The sequence below is a fragment of the Planococcus citri genome, chromosome 3 (assembly GCF_950023065.1).
Source record: "Planococcus citri chromosome 3, ihPlaCitr1.1, whole genome shotgun sequence".
NCBI classification, from domain to species: domain Eukaryota; kingdom Metazoa; phylum Arthropoda; class Insecta; order Hemiptera; family Pseudococcidae; genus Planococcus; species Planococcus citri.
Window position 1 is genome coordinate 46,722,857 of NC_088679.1, and position 17,450 is coordinate 46,740,306.

Consider the following 17,450-nt stretch of genomic DNA (forward strand, 5'->3'; position numbering starts at 1 on the left):
CGCAAAATCTGCGATTCCGGCTGACCGGCAAATCAAAATGGCTGCCATTTTGTAAGTAGGGCCACTTTTGTTTTTGAGGACAAGGGCTAGAAATGTTCCTTAGGACTCCCCTCTTTAAGAGAAAAGTTGCCCCGGAGGATCGGCAGGGGGGTGCAAGTGATCCTTATGCGGGCCCCCTGACTAAAATTGAAAAACCCTACTCTGTTTTTTGTTTTAGGGTCTAAAGTATCGATTAAGCCCATTTTCAACCCAAACACAAATTTGTCGTTGCCTAGAGTTATTGAGGATTTCTTACTTCTTTCTCATAGCGGGAAAATACGATAAAAGAATCTGATAAAAAAAATCACAGTTTTTTGTTGATTTTGTTTTTTTCAAAATAAGCTGTACCTATACTCATGTACACAATCCATTTTTATCTGTTGTGCTTCACTCCTTGAACCTCATGCAGGCTCTGTTCAAAATTATACATTTTTTTCACATTTTTGACCAATTTGTAATTTTCAGAAAACACGATGAATTCAATTTTTAAAAAGGCATACCTCAATTGATTTATCTTCAAGATATCATGTGGTGGTGTATATCTACGTAGCCACCTTACTCGAAAATAATCACTTTCAACTTTCAAGTCATACTTTTCTCTAGAAATTTGATATTACTGTACAGGCTTCAGGGAGATTGATTTAAAAATTTTTTAATGGAATTTATAAAGAACTGTCATTCCAAGAATTTGATAGCCAGCCCTTAAAACGGCCGAGAGAATGCTCAGTAAGCACCAACCAAAGTTATATGTGCTAAAGTCCATGTTTAACCCTTCCAGAGCAATTTTAAATTTCTGGAGAAAATGTAACGCTCGCTAGAGGCTCCAGAGTGGCTTAGAACTCTAGGATTAGGCAAAGAGTATATTTTTCGACTAAATATTTGTTTGATTTGAATTCGGCAGACAAGAAAAAAAATGTGTTTCACCCGATTTGGAGAGGTCAGCGTTAATCTGACAATATGAAAAATTTTTCAATGGGGTTTTGGAACACAGTTATTTTTTCACAAGGTTTCTCCTATACCTATGAAGTAACTATAGTCCTTCCCCCATAACCATCATTTCGTTTTCAAAAAAAAAAGTTTATCAGAGAAGTTTCTTCAGTTTTTTCGAAAAGTTTTCTCAAATCTTCAGTTCTTATTTTTGAAAGTTGAGATCAACAACAAATTTTGTTTCGTGACAAACGATTTTTAGAGAGAGGTTTTTTCTTTTATACAATGGCACTTTTCTGCAAGCAAAGTTGAGTATGTAGGTATTCTATTTTCCCTTTAAAAATGAGGTATAATTTTTAGTGTTAAGATTCCCCCCCCCCCCAAAAGATGTAATTATCTACAAGTGCAAATGGGTACATACGAATACAATTTCTTACAGAAGCATTTCTATTCCATTTTGGACAAGTGTATTTCAATTGTTATCAGATTTTGTGGTTCCATTGTTTGAATTGTTTACAAATTATTTTCTCATTAATAACTAAAAAATAGAATATTTCCTAGTGCCAAAACTTCTCAAAAACGGTAGGTACGAGTATAAAATTTCAAAAAGTGCGAATGGGCAATTGCAACTTATGGGAATCCTTTATTATAGTCACATGAATGATTAAATCATACCTTCATCAATTACGATTTTAAGCATGCATTTATGAAGAAAATTGAGATATTGCGCTGAAAGTTCCAGATGGCTTTCAATCCTACTGCAAAATGAGCTTTGCTTTAGGTATTAAATGCTACTGGAGACCTCTATTATATTTTACAAATTAAACTGTCTGTGCACATACCCGATACTCGACGATCATCACATGTAATCGCGATTCAATCAGATAAGAAATTGAATAAGCATACAGGTCAAATATATCTTTTTATATAGGTACCTACTCGTAGTCCTAGAAGTTTTAGAAAAAGTTGACTCGATTGTGTTTACTATAGGTAGGTAATTATAGGTAATTAGGTGTACACAAAATAGTTAAATGGTGATCTTCGAAAGCAGGAAAAAACATAATAAAGCATCGTCCATGTAGGTATAGGTAAAGGTATAAGAGAATACAAGGGCACAGTTACGTTAAGTAGTCTGAAATAATAAAATAATAAACTCACCTGGAGAAAATGCTCTGATCACCCCGAAGTTGAAACAAAATCACCACAGTTGGAATAAAAAGCGAAATTACTTTCATGGCAGATGAAATATCGGCTGATAGTGAATGAACAGCAGTATCATAGGTATCGAAAATTGCCGTCATTACGGCTTATTGTGTCATACTATGATATAATTGCAAATCGAGAGGTCTTAACATCAAAGTGATTGATAGAGAAAGTTCATCGGTACCTATATCGTCTTCGGTAATATGTTGAACGCGTCAAAAACGCAACACGTCAAATGTACAAATATAATTTAAGTGAAATTTTTCGTCCAAAGATGTTCCGTTAGTTTATGTAGGTATACATAAGAAATATCAACACTAGTCAAAAAGTCTCACGAAAACAATGACAACTTTCCCATCTCACAGATTACCGTTTGTTATGCTCTGTCGGATACCGATACGTATAGGGGAAAAACCGTTCAAGTTTTCAGTTTGTGGTACTTTTACCGCTCCGGCTCCGCAGTGTGTTGTGTATTGTCTGGAGAATTGTGCAGTTTAACTGGAAGCTGCTAACTTCCAGTTCCCGATCCGAATCAAGGTGAGAAAGTGTTTTGTCCATCTCCTGTCGTTTATTTGCGCGGTGGCTTCCATGTGCGTTGTTGTTCTTCGAATCATCTTTTCTCGACTATAAGATACTGTTTCGAGCGCGCGTTGAACTATTTAAATTAATCCAATTAGCTTTTTCGTACCATTTATCGGGAATTCGGTTATCATTAATGAACTGTTTAATTAATCGTGTTTAATATATAACGCATTTTTTTCCCTTTCAAACTTTTTCAGTTTTGTTTTATTTTATTGTTTCAACTTACAAGTTCAGGTAAATATCAAATACCTACGATTGCATGTGTTCGGGTTTTACCATTTTTTTTTCCTTTTTAAATACGTATTCGTACCTACATCTCGAACAAATTTCAAGTGCATTGTTAATTCATTTTTATTGCAATTTTACTTTTAATCGAATACAACAGGTAATGTTCCTTTTTTTCTCTTTCAAACTACACCAATATCTGGAGATAATTTACACACTTTATATTCGTATTAATACCTATGTGAACAAACGACGCAAACGAACAGAAAATTTGACATTGAGATCATACCATAATGCTGGTAGCTTCGAGCTTTTCAAATGAAAATTCACTTCGGTAGGCTAGTTGTTTTTTTTCGAATTTCACGCGATTTTTTTTCTCTCTTCCGACAACCTTACTCACAATTTAGGTTAATTTTACAATCGCTAATTTCTTCTGATTAGCGAAGTATTTGTTTTAATTAATACACGAAAAACCGGAATTGCTGCTCTTTGCAATGTTTCAAGTTGATATTTATCATGATTAAATTTTAATGAAAATTTCGCACGATTTTGTACGTGTAGGTATTACCTAGTTTTTTCAAAAAGCAGAAATTCGGTGGATTTTATGTCTGAAAATTTTTTAACGAGTTAATATGGTTTGCGAAAAACTTTCATGCTGTGGTTTTTATTATGAGGATTGATCTAAGTGATAATGCGGTGAACAACATGTATGTAGATAGGCTGAAGAATTTATGCGTCAAGGTCGAAATGAACTTATTCATGAATTTAGTATGTCCAATAACGGTAATCTGCATATGTATGTAGTGTACTTCCTTTACAAAAAAAACAAAAAAAAAAAAACAAACAACAATGTTTCTATCGAGCTGATAAGACGCACTTTTGATAAAATTTGTCAAAGTTAGGTACTAACTTCGTGATTTTGTTGGAACTGTCATTTTTTTGTATTATGATCGTTCATCTACATACCTTTTTGAAATATGTATTTCAAAAGTCGATAGGATGAAATATATTGAGTATTTTCCTTTGAAAGACATCTCACTTTTTCCTAATTCAAATCACGCTAATGGCCGCTGAAAACCAGCAAACTTCTCAAGTATTCACCTTGAAAATGCATGTTAATCAGAAGTAGTCTATCTACTCGTACATAACAGTACAGGTACCTACCTATAATATGTTGATATAGGTAGGTTTTCTTTGAAAACATAGGTAACACTTTCCTTCAATTGACTGGTATTTTCTGAAAGTAGGTACGCTTCTTTAACTTCTGGTAAAAGAAATGGAAAATCTCGATGCACCATAATTATTTGATTTTATTTATTTATTTTTAATAATTCACGTGTTAATGGTTAAGTGGTAAATGATACAATTACAACGGTATTGAAACCGGGTCGGGTAAGACAGACATAAAATATTGTGATTTGGGAAAGTGTATGAGTAATTTGACGTAGGTATCTAAAATTTAACGGTAATCGATTCGACATATTACTTCCTTAAATGAAAAATTTCTCTTATTAATGAAAAACGGGTTACATATTGCTGATTGATTACTCTATGTCTGCCAAATCTTTAATTACTGTCTATGCACCAAATAGAAAGTGAGGACAAATTTTGTAGATGTTATTAATGTCTGTAAGTTCCAGACAGATCGCAGATCATAATTTTTTTCATCTCAAATCCGTTATCTTTTCGGATACTATAGATTTATGGATCAATTTTTCCGATGATCATTTCATTTCATGGATTTATGGATTTATGAATCTCCTGATGTAGCTATTGACGTGAGCGACTAACTAGATACCTCACCTACTCAAGTGCATACAAGTATGACGAGATTTCATTAAGAAATAGGTACCTACTGTAACCTGGGTCATTTATGTACGAATTTAGGAACGAGTCAAAGAAAAATTACTAATAGGATCGGCCGGCGATATAGCGAAAATCAATAACTACAGAGCTGCAGATATAGCTAAATTATAATTTTCTACCTAAAAATACCTCATCACTGAGAAATTCAATGTTCCTATAGTTTGATATGCAATTTTTTTCAAACTCTCTGGGAGAGTAATTGTTTCTTTTGAAACCTATTTCCTCTAAAAACGGTAAGTTTTTCATCTTATGGACCAATCTCATCAGCTCATCACATTTGGAAATCAAGCTACACCACTGTCCCTTTTGCTCAACCAAATTAAATTCTCGTAACTGAAATTCAGATATGCACTTATTTTTTGAGTATTCGAATTTTTTTTTTATGCATTCACTTTTAAGAAATAACACATTCATTCGTCATTTGTTTACGGAGAAACGTCTGCATTTCAGTTAAGGAGGGGGGAGGCGATTTTGAAAAAAAGTAATGGAAAATTGAAACTAAATTTTTTTTACCCAATGGGCTTGACTGATTTTTTCAAATCTGAATCAAGTACCTACATTTTTCGTATATTGAGAGTTGAGTTTTTACATACAAATTTGAAGCTTTATTTCCCTTGAAAATTTAACTCACTGAAAAAATCTGAAACTCGTGTTTTTGGATGAGTACATTGACCTAAAAGGAACATAACCTTATCAGTTGGCATTTTTTTTTTACAATTTCATCTTGTGAAAGTAGCCATAATTGGTGGGAAAAGACAATTTTTGAAAAACACGCAGGTAGGTAGGTAACAAAACATAAAATCAAATTTTTGTGCATAATATTTACTCGAACCAGTACAAAATCATTGCCAAGAAACAAAAAATCCACCAGGCTCTCGATTAAGCTGCAGTGCTCTTCCCTCCTACTTCACTTTAGGATCATAACCACATGGGCGATATTGGTAACATTGTCACATAAGTCAAATATCCTGAATACAGATAAATTTTTTTGTTTTTTTGTTTAAATAGGTACATATACGTATCAATCTATTTAGGTCTGGTCATTTTTGTGTGTTTTTTTTCTAATTTTGAAAAGTTCAACGTCTTAAAAGTGGTCACATTTGCTCAAACAAATATGATGAAAATTTAAAATCTGGACTTTTCATCCCTTGAAAAAATAAAGAGGATCGAAAAATTCAAAAAACGAATTTTAGAAGTTCCAAAAATGCAAGTCGGATTTGCAAGAATAGATAAGTATGTAGATGTACCATTGTACCTACATACAAATTGATGAAATGTTTAAAAGTTTTTCAGCTCCTTCTATTTATTTTTTGACCTTGAGGAGGGGTGGTTTTTATTCATTTTCATTCCAATCTGACATAATTTCAGAAGCTTTGTAGGATTTTCTGAGTTTTTGAAAATTTGGTGGGTAAGTCATTTTTAAGAGTTTGATAATTTCAGGAATTCATTGATTGATACCATTGTTTTTTTAAGTTCGAAAAGTCAGACTCATTAAGCAGGTATAAGTACTTTTCTATGTAGGTACATATTTCTGTAGTATATCAGAGAGGTCATTTTTACCAGCTTTAAAGGTCTGACATAATCTTACAAAGTCATCTCAAATTTTTTCAAGTTTTTGAAAGTCAAGGGGGAAAAATAGTAAAATCAGCCAACATAGGCAGGTACTATAATAATTGGAACCTGATCAATTTTTCTTCAAAGTTTTTGAGTCTAACGTAATATTAGGAACTTTTAAGGACTTTCTCCAAGTTTTCAAAAGTCAGCATGGCACGGATCATGCGTAACGCAAATTTTGGACAAACTCCCTGCGTATATAAAAACACAACCATATTGTAACCAATGAAAATTACATTTTTTGAATTGAACTCACCTGTTTGTAAAATTTTACTTCAGATCTTCAGACTGAATGTGTCCACTGTGATGCTTCCTTAAAAAAAAAAAAAGAAAAAAAAGAACAAGTTGTGTGAAATTGCATTGGAACTTTTTAAATCACCAAATCGCAGTGAACATCCACTAATGAATTTTAAAGGAAAGAATAATGAAACATACGTGTGTTACAGTTCGTATGTTTTACTATTCTTGAAAATAATGTGTTTGCGCAAAAAGAACAATATTCTTGATTTTATTTGTGGATTTTTGATTTTGGATTTTCACCTTCCGCAGATAATTGTTGGCCGAAAAGATCAAATTCATATTGTGGAAAGTTGGGTAGGTATACAAGGATTGACTTTAAAATCTTGAGGTTTTTCTAAAAAAGACTATGTTGGAGCAAAAGTTTTATTCACATTAAGTACCTAACCTGGTACTTTAATAGGTACGAATAATTTAAGTAATTGATTAGGTACCTAACTCATATTTCTACAGGTGAAACTCCTAGTAATTGGATCAGGGTTGAAATTAAAGTTTGTTTTGTACCCAATTGGCGGGAGGATTACACACGAGTATTTTTAAATATACTTAGGTGTACAGGATATCTATAAAATTTCCAAGGAACTTGAATGTCTCGTGGCATTTTAGTGCTGAAAACTCCGATAATATGAACATCGGCATATAGGTACATTATTCATTCAATGTGACCGCAACTTATCTACTAAAATTCTCTGCAGGGACACCCGATATTCATTGGGAACCTTGTCACCAAATGATAAACTTTTTTCAATAATCCTTTAACCATTTCCTTCCTCATGGTTTATGTAAGTTAATCACCCGCATTCTTCTACTTATCTTGTTTCTAAAACAGTTGTTAAACACCTAGCTCTCTTTAAAACAAAACGTGCGTGATCGTCAAATTGAAGGAAAAATATACCAACGCTGATCGCGTCGCCGTAATAGAAAATTATACTCGTACACGTTTTTATTTCATAATACGGATAATATGAGAAAAGTAACTCCATGCTCGATTAACAGTATTACACCAATGACGGTTATTATATCATCAAATTTCAAATTAGCAATTTTCTTCTGGCTAATATACTTATAGGTAGTCTATTTCTATCACTTTCACTAAAAGAAACCAGATTAAAACTACCTGTACCTATACCCATACATCCGAAATATATTGCCATAGGAATGTTCCGTTAGTCTTGAACTTGAACCTAGCCTCTATGTGTTTGAGCAAAGATACCCTAAAGCGACGGATAAACTTCTAGCATCACGCTACCTTGTCACGAACAATGAAAGCTTTGAGATAATTTTCGATCACCGGTCTCGTATATTGCAAACGTCTACCAAGAAATAAATTGAAAAGTGATAACAGTGCGTTTTTTATGATTTTCTTCACCACTTTCACTGATCATGACCTGGATGTGGTGTAAAAACGGCTAGGTTTTTATGCGTATTTAATGTTTTTTTTGCTTTGTTTTGTTTTGTTTTCATTTGCTCGGTTAGTATACCTACTATGAAAAGCGAAGCAATTCCGATATCATGCCGCTTCAGTGAACACTCATTCAATGGCGAATAACGCATTTCGTTGCAGAAAAAAATATATTATTCGTATCGTACGTCAAAATTATACAATGATGATTTCATCTCTTAGGCACCTTATAGGTACACTTCGTTTGTATTTCGAAGTAAAATTAGGCCTACGATGTTTTTCGAAAAATTAGGTGCGAGATGATGTCCAGTTTGGTATGATGGTTGTTGAATCTAACTGACTATCTATACTAGGTAGGTGTATATTGAATTTGAAAAACCATAGTAATGTCGTCGTCTTATTGTTCCACTTGCTTTCCTATAATTTCCTGCGTTTGTGCCAACAATGAGAGTCACAAATAAATACATCTTATTTCTGCAATTTGGACATTTGGTTTAATGTCAATTTATTTATGGCTTACAAAAATATTACGTGTTATTTTATTGCTATAGTATGCGCTACTCTTTGTTCAACATGAAACAAATGAAATAATAAGGTGCACTAGTTCAATTCGTATACCTAGTAAGCGATAAGTACCTATCTAAGAAACGTATAGGTATACATCTGTCATAGTACGATGGCTGTAGATTCGTGCGACATGCTTTTCCATAAATTGGCCACTTTGTCGAGCATTCAGATCTGCCTACCTATTTACGTTACCTAATCACCTGAATTATCTACTTGTGTTTCACTCTCTTCGAACCTACGACTCATTTTTGAGGAATTATTTACTCTCATTTCCAGGAAGGATTTTAAAGGCGGAGAACGGACAAGTAAACGAGGAAATGAATGACTTTGTATTATTGTGTCACAAATTCACAATATATTAAAATAGAAAATTGTGAAATTTCAGAGTAGAGGTGTCTCCAGAAATAGACTTCAAAAGATCCTTAAAGCCTTTGGAGTTTTTCAGTTTTTTTTTTGAAGCGTTTAAAAAGAAGAAAGCGAAGGAAAGAGAAATATTTTAAGTTTCTTCGTAATTATATACCTAGTCGAAATTCGAGGTACTTGGATACAAAATTGAGTTTCTGGACGGAATTGACGCTTCTTTTTGTATGACTAAAATCAACGAATTGCCATTTTTGCGACAGATTTTTTATAAATGGCTATTAAAGTACTCAAAGTTAACTGTCCAAGGAGGGGGTAGAAACATGAATCACACCTTTTTAGAAAAGGGAGGCTGATCTCAGACATTTCAGAGAGTAGGAGTTTAAATTTATGAGAACTTTTCACCTTACATATATATACTATCATTTAAATGATATACTCGTAGGTACCGAAAAGCAACAGAATAATAAGGTAGGTAGTCAAAAAATGGGACACTTGACTCGCAAACTGCAAATTTTGCAACAAACATTTTAAAAAACACATACACATTAAGTTCATAATTTGAAGATAGCCTAGAAAGATTTTTAAATCTTTTTCAAAATATTATTATTTTCAAAAATTGGTTTGAAATTATTTTATTTGAAATAAAAAGTTTTAAATTATGTGTATGTTTTTTGCTCAAAAGTTTACAATGAAATTTTTAAAATATCACGTACTTAATGTTTAAAATTTCCTATTAGGCACATACTTACCTACATATAATTTTTTCCCAGTTTTCAAAAAATGAATGAAATATTGTAAAGGAACTTGGCAAAACCATTTCAAGTTTCCGAAAGTTTGACAAAAATTATCCTGACTTAGCCTCGTGTAATGTCAAGAATTTACTATCAACTTTTCAGTTTTTTTCCAAATTCTCAAACAATCAAATAAAATGTTACGGAATCTTAATACATACCTACTCGTAATCTTGCGAAGTCATCTATAATTTGTTTTGCGGAGTTTTGGTTTGGCAATTTATTGTTATTCTTTCAAGTTCTTGTAACAGTTTTAATATCTGATAATTTATTGCTAATGTAACTCAGCCTATGTCGGAGAATTTTTATCTACATTTTTTCCTTCAATTTTTTGCAAATTGGGCAGAATATCAAAATCGATTGCAATCTTTTCCGAATTCTCGAGAGCCAGGCAAAATATAGTAAAATTCTAAATATAGTTAGGTATAGGTTCTTACTTAAAATATTGCGAATCACCCAAATTTTTTTCATTCCATGTTTGCTAAAAATCTGACATCAAATCAAAAATTCTACAAGTTTTTCCTCGAGCTTCGAAAAGTCAGCTTTATTTGGATTAGCGTGACGCAAATAGACAGGGTCCTAGTCCAAAAAATGCATCCAATTCAAATTAATTCTCGCAAGTAAAAATTGGTAATAAATATTCTTACATATATTAGGTTCATCTAGCTTGAGTTCAAGTACATTTGCATATTATGTATTTTTAAATTTCGACGATTCTTGGATCCAATATTAAAATGCATGAGTAACTAACTGCCTACTTACTTCTTTGATCACCTGATATGCATTAAATTATAAAGTATCATCTATCTTTTTTTTTTTTTTGGAAAATATGGTTAAAAAAATTGAAATGTTTATGTATGTATTATCATAAATAACGAGTTTGCATTCCAACATTGATGTTGAAACAGAACGGTAAGCTATTCATTTGGAGAAAAATTATAGAAAATGCATATCGCTAGGAACAGTTTCTATGCCATTATTGCCATTTTCTTCGCATAAAACAGAAATTAGTCGCGAAATTAATTCACCAAACTTTGTAGGTATATGATTTATATCTAGGTAGGTACCTACCTACCTAAACTTTCTAAATATTAAAAATCCTACCACATAAAAATCTCATCTGTCAAATGATAAAAAGAGTGAAATCGCACACAAATGCGAAAATTAAAACAACATTGCAGTATGGTAAATAGCAAACATTGAATCGAAATGAAGAACGCGTACCTTTTATTCAAAAGTGAAATAGGTACTCTTCAACTTTCGTTGATTTTAGTCTTGACATTGAATGAGTGATGCTGTCTAGATTTTCGGCTTATTCAAATTTCTCTCTCTGTTCATAATAATATGAGTACCTACGAGTATTTGCATATCTTTAAATACTTAACTACTTGTTGAATTGCAATGATAGATTGTAGAACAAAAGGAAAAGAAATAACTACTTACTCTGGTCTGTAATACTCATAAGTGCATTACAAATTGCCTATCAAGTCTATACTAATATATTTATTTGTATTGCATTTTAAGGAAAGTTCAAAACTTTTTTTTTATTTGATCAAATTTTTATGAAAAATCAATTCTACAACATTTTTGCGTTGTAACAAAATTAATTAACACATACTCACTCACTCTATTTTATTCAGTGTGAAATTCAATGAAAAAAATTAATAAATTTTAGTCACTACCTAACTAGGAACCTACTTGAATAAAATTTTAAGAGGTGAGAGGAAGTATTAACTGAAAACATCATTTCACAAAACATTTTTTTAAAAGTACATACAATACCTACATAGGTATTTTTTATGACCTTTCTTTCAATTTTCAGAAAAGAATTAATTGAAATTAAGTAGGTAGTACATCAAGACAAACTACATAAAATTATTCTGGCCGTTTTCAAGCGTAAAAATTAGGTAGATAATGGACCCTCTCAAGTAAAAAATTGTCATAAAACTTGCCCCAAACCGGGTTGCTTAGTAATATAATCCACCGCTCAGAAAAATACTTGAAAGAATTTCAAATTGCTCTGCCGTGACAGAAATTTCCATTTTAATGAAAAATCTTGCAAATATCTTTCTTTTTTATCACCCCTCTTACCTATTTTAAGCTAGATTGCTGGTCGCTGAATTACTTCTTCATCCCTTACTTAACGATACGAATTAGCTAATAAATTCGTGCAAGTAGACAATTAGTCATTTTAATCATAAGAGACGAATAGGCTATGATAATCGGTAATCGCTGATACGTTTCATTTTACCTACCTTTCATTTACCAGCTTTTCCATCATTATTTCACTTTAAAATTACGTATATCCAAGGCACGTTATTTTACGTTTTAGCAGACTGGTATATGGATTCGAAAAAATTACATAATTCGCGAACAATCGACCTACATTTTCTCCTCGCGGTGTTTCTGGTGTAATTAACACAGTCGAGTTACTCTGGCTCGACCTTGACATTGAACTTGGAACTGTCGTTATGTCGTATAAGTAACATACCTTGTGTTTAGGCAGGCGGTAAAGTTGATATTTAACAGATTGAAAATGTTGATGGTAGAAATTTAAATTATGGATACGAAGAAAAAAAACACACAGCGAAAGAATCAGGTTCATTAGAATAGCATTGAAATTAGGTATTCAAAATTAATGAATTTTTTCAACTTCTAAGTGCGTAGAAGTATTACATATTAAAAAATTTAGAAATTTATCATGAATTGTTTCAAAATGTTCTATGATTGTCATAATAATACGAAAGTAGGTATCTAAAAACGAAGTGAAAAATGTCGAAAGTGACATACTATAGGTAAAAATTATTTGTTTGTTTAAAACTGGGTCAAAATTGAATAAAAAGTGCTTTGAGGAATAGGTACGTATAATATGCAGGTAACATTATAGTCTTGTTGACATAATCATGATAATTTCTTGAAATATTTTGAAAATACCCAATTAAAATGATAATCAAAACGTAAGTAGGTATTCTAATTCCGTTAAAAATCATTATAATTTGCACGCAACAACTTCTATGTAAAATTAACAAATTTCTCACGAATTTCGTATAATATTTCACTATTTTCTTTTTCAAATATAGGTATACTGTAAGTAGTTGAAAATTGCTTTACAGAGTCTAGTCTTTTATTATTTTTGAAGAAGCGTCTAGGTGTAGGTGAGATTCTGATGAATGGTGATTGGATTAGTTCAACATTCGGATTGGGATATACCATCTTGTGGTGTGCTTGCTTAAGAGCATCTGCTGAATATGTTGCCTACATTTCAAATTAACGGTATAAATGAACGTCGAAAAAAACAATTATTAAATGAGTTTGTTGTCTTTACAAAACACAATTTTGATCGAGATGATTTCTTACTTAAAATTAGAATTTGTACAAGTGTTGTTACAATCGACAGCTCAGAAAATATCTCTTTAAAAAATTAAAATAAAACAATTCCCAGAAAATTAATACCCTATTATTTGACATTGATATGTTTTCCCCCCAAAAAAGTTATTTTATGAAATATTGCTCATCTTTAGAATTGAAAATTTTAAGGCATCCCTGAAAATTAATTTCAGATTGTCGAAACAAAAATGTTGGACAAGTTACAATTTTGTAATTTTTGCACAAAAAACACTCGTGTTTTACTTTTTTCATTTAAAATTTTTGCATTTTTTCGATTACCTATTATTTAAAAAGAAATGCTTATGTACTTCTTATTTCCTTGTATCTGAACAATTTACGCGGACTTTGCGAGCATATTGTTACCTATTAAATAATATTCTAAAAATATTACAAGCTCATCTTATGCATTTTGAACCAGATTGAAAAGCCATATTTTTTAATTGTTTTATTATTTTTTTTAGGTGTGCCGAAACAGTCGAATCGTTCAGAAAGAAATAAAATGAAAAAACGTTTTCAACGGGAATTAATAGTTTAAAAAAGACTTTTTTGTTTCTATGATTTGCATTTCTGGCCAGAAATGTTGGCCACATATGGAGGAAAACTTCTTCAAGTCACAACTATCTGCGTGCTGCTTCCATACACGATACGTTGTCTATCACAAAACCATACCTACATACCGTTATCAGAAAAACGATCGTTGAATAATTACATAGCCACTTCAGTTCCTTATACCGTTGAAAATCAAAGCTCTCATCCAGATGAACTTACCACACACGAAAAGGTAGACACAGCGTTAACAAATTCCGACGGTAATTCGCAAGACGTGCTAGACTGCTTGAATGAAAATCATTGCGTAAATAATAACACATCTAATGAACCTTCATCCTCTGAGGGCACCTTCAGACCGTACTCGCAAGATGAACTGAATAAAATTTTACAAAAATATCACGGCGAAAAAGAAACGATCGAAGCGCAAGAAACGTCCAATAAGGTAGCTAATTATTACAGCATCGCTAGTTCAAATAATATCGAATCGTCGTCACCTAGCTCGACCGATTCGCACGATAAATCAAAAGCTTGGAATGTTGTTAATTATTCTCAAAATTACAATAAAAATCCATACGACGACAGAATGGGTTGGGTCACTCTGGAGCCAATAGCATGGTCATCTAGTCAAGTACAAAAATGGGAGCCGAATCAGAAACCAATGTGGCCATTACCACCGCAAAACAACGGCCCGTGGGGCTCATCACCGCAATTTGAACAACAACCGGCTTACGGTGGTTATTCGGAACGTCCGTATAAAAAGCCAACCTACCAGTATCAAAATAATAGACCTTGGAGTGCGAACCAACATTATCAAAAACCATCGTTCGGTGGTGGAGGCGGTGGCAGTTTTAGCGCTAATCAGGAAATAATCACCGATGGACAACCCGGATATTTTCCAGCCGATAGGCCATCGTCAACCGGTACGTATCTACGATTCTTCAATTATTACGAAAAGACTACCTGTACTTATTTTGCTTGGAAGATGAGATTCTCTACAGCACGATTTTGGTATTTTCTTTCAGGTGGATATAAACCATGGGTCGAACAAACTCAAAGCATAAGTTATATCGATAGTTCGAATCGTCCAGCTACTCACGTCGTATACCAAGGTATTGGTACAGGATCGGCACATCCTCATCATATTTCCGAAAGACCAGCGCCAGCTTCTTCGTCATCCGCCGAAGGAGATGGTCATTGGGTGCTACTTTCGAGTACAAAAGGTTACTCGGTGCCTCATAGACAACGTAGTTTTAGTAGAGCTCTCGAACCAGACGATAAAGTCAATAATGTCGATGCTAAAGAAGAGAAACCACAAAAATCGTACAGACCTTTTTCGGCCAGACGATCAATTAAGCTGACTGTTCTACCATCGGCTAATGGTAAAACAGTAACTTCTCACAATGGCTTGATTGAAGTCGAAGCTGGAGATCAAAGCGTAGATGAAGCACGTCGCGACCATTTTGCCAGAATGATGAGGTTTAATAACACCGACGAGGTAACTTTACAGCCTGTATCTTGAGATTTTCAAATTTTCATTTTAAAAATTTCTTTCTTCGGGATGCTCTATCTAGGGCGATCATTCTGCACTGTTTTTCAAAATCGAAATGTGTGTAGTGGAATTATAATGATGGAAAAATAAGTTGAAATTATTAGGCTAAAATAGTCTTTGAGAGATATTTTCTAGAATTTTATTGAAAAAAATTGTTATGCGTAAAAAATTTTAATTACAACATCAAAACATATATTTTGATGTCAGCAACCCCCGATTTAACAAATTACTGCGTCATTTGTAATTTTCAAGGTTTATGTTCTGATCATGTTTAAGTCGCCAGTGAAGACGAGGGTGATTCAGAGAGATATTCAAACTCAGCAGTGTCTTCACAGTTACATTGCTAACGATTACTAGAGCATTACCACTTCATTTTTAAATTTCAGTGAAATCGGAGGAGCCGATTTTGTCTGTAGTTCCAAGTTCCAGTTTTTATGGAACAGGTTTGAAGACCATTGAATTATGTTAGTATAATTGCATACTCAGTTTGCCGTAAATACAGCTTATTATTTACGGCAAACCGAGTATGCAACTCATTCAACATCTATAACTGCCGAGCAATGAAGGCTCATATCTCAAGACTGATTGAACTGGGAGAAAGTCTGTTTCTTTGATCTTATAAAGAAAATAGATAAGAGATTCAATTTCAGCCATAAGACTTCAAAGAGCTCAAAAGTGAACTTTCAAGGTGAAGGATTGACTGGTCATTTTAAGTGCAACCATTCAATGATTTGAAAAAATTATAATGACAAATTTCATCTTTTTTTCAATAAATTACCTTATTTACTTTTCAAAATCAAATTTTAATATCCGGGAAGGAGGAGCACAGGAGTTTTCAATTTTGGTTCGAAAACAGAAACAAAACATTTCAGGAGTAAGGTAGTTGGTTGAACTGGTTTTAGGTAATTGAAATTACTCTCTTATCAAATGACTGATCAGGATATTTTAGGTTTTACGCCAAACGTGTCAAGTGTAGGGGATTTAAAATTTTATACTCTCCTGATGTACATTTTTTGTACCTATAAGTTTTTGAGATTTTGATACATATAAATGTTTCATTTTTATACAAGATACTTTTTTGAGCTGGTTGTGTCCAAATTTGAATTAAGTATGTCAAACATTTTTAATGAAACGTACCCTTTTCAACTTTATTTTCATATTTCAATTGGTCAGAATTTTGTTCTTACTAATTCTCTTTAATTTTTCATTATTCTAGACATCCTTACACAGTTCGTCACCGACTGGTATACCCGGTAAAGTAGAAGCGGTTGCCAAACCTGCCACCAGAAGGAACGCCGTTTTAAGTGCAGTTGGTGCTGGTATGATACCGGCTACGATGGCTATGTTATTACCAATGCTTTTGGGTCGACGAAAAAGAAGCGTGCACGAGCCTCATATAATAACTTTAAATTTAAGAAAATATAATAAGCGCGGTATAGTAACGACCGAAGACCAAAATAAACCAATTAAGGAAATATCAAAGAAAAGAATACTTTCAGAAGTTCAGTTTTATTGATGCCATAGACTTTAGTTCACAGTGCCTTTTGTGCTTTATAAGTGATTTTTAAAGCATAAAAATATCGTCCTCTTTTTCATCCAAATTTGTGTATTATTTATTGCCGAATCAAATTGCGAAAAATAATTTATTAAATTAAGTTAGATTTTTTTTTTGGCAATAATTTAATTTATTAAATTATTCTTCGACGTTTTATTTAAAGTAATAATCATGCAACTGAATTTCTTTCGCTTGAAAAATGTTCACAGTAGATAAATAAGAATTTGAAAACAATGTTTATGGTTTTATTTTTTCAAACTCGATTACTATTTATTTCGTTGTTTTTTATTTCTTATTGCAGAAATCAAATTCAGCAGTATTTAAATAAATTATCACAATTTTTATATGAACTGTTCCTGTTTTTATTACTTTTTTTAATGTAATTTTTTTCTTTTAAAAATCGTTACTTATTTGAACATGTAACTTTCAGTATAGGTATCTATATTTATTTATTTTCAATTGTAAATATATTTAAATGTGTTGTTGATAAATATCAGATATTTTTTGAGTTTTTAAATCTTCGTTTTCTTTTTT

General features: G+C 32.4%; 1 protein-coding gene across 2 annotated transcripts; it reads left to right on the top strand.

Annotated features, from left to right (window-relative positions):
- The first annotated feature begins 2,478 nt into the window (after nucleotides 1-2,478).
- On the top strand, nucleotides 2,479-17,402 carry LOC135840430 (uncharacterized). Of its 2 annotated transcripts, none has more exons than XM_065356962.1 (4): nucleotides 2,479-2,985; nucleotides 13,725-14,732; nucleotides 14,835-15,307; nucleotides 16,578-17,402. In XM_065356962.1, the coding sequence occupies exons 2-4, from the start codon at nucleotides 13,841-13,843 to the stop codon at nucleotides 16,875-16,877; spliced, it is 1,665 nt and encodes a 554-aa protein (XP_065213034.1). In that variant the 5' UTR covers nucleotides 2,479-2,985; nucleotides 13,725-13,840; the 3' UTR covers nucleotides 16,878-17,402. The 2 variants fall into 2 exon arrangements, with proteins under 2 accessions (XP_065213034.1, XP_065213035.1); XM_065356963.1 differs by lacking the exon at nucleotides 2,479-2,985 and adding an exon at nucleotides 3,006-3,136.
- Nucleotides 17,403-17,450: the final 48 nt, after the last annotated feature.

Coding starts and splice junctions, on each gene's coding strand:
- LOC135840430 (XM_065356962.1), top strand. CDS start 13,841: ATGTTGGCCACATATGGAGGAAAACTTCTTCAAGTCACAACTATCTGC. Junction 14,733..14,834: donor CGATAGGCCATCGTCAACCG/GTACGTATCTAC, acceptor ATTTTCTTTCAG/GTGGATATAAACCATGGGTC. Junction 15,308..16,577: donor GGTTTAATAACACCGACGAG/GTAACTTTACAG, acceptor TCATTATTCTAG/ACATCCTTACACAGTTCGTC.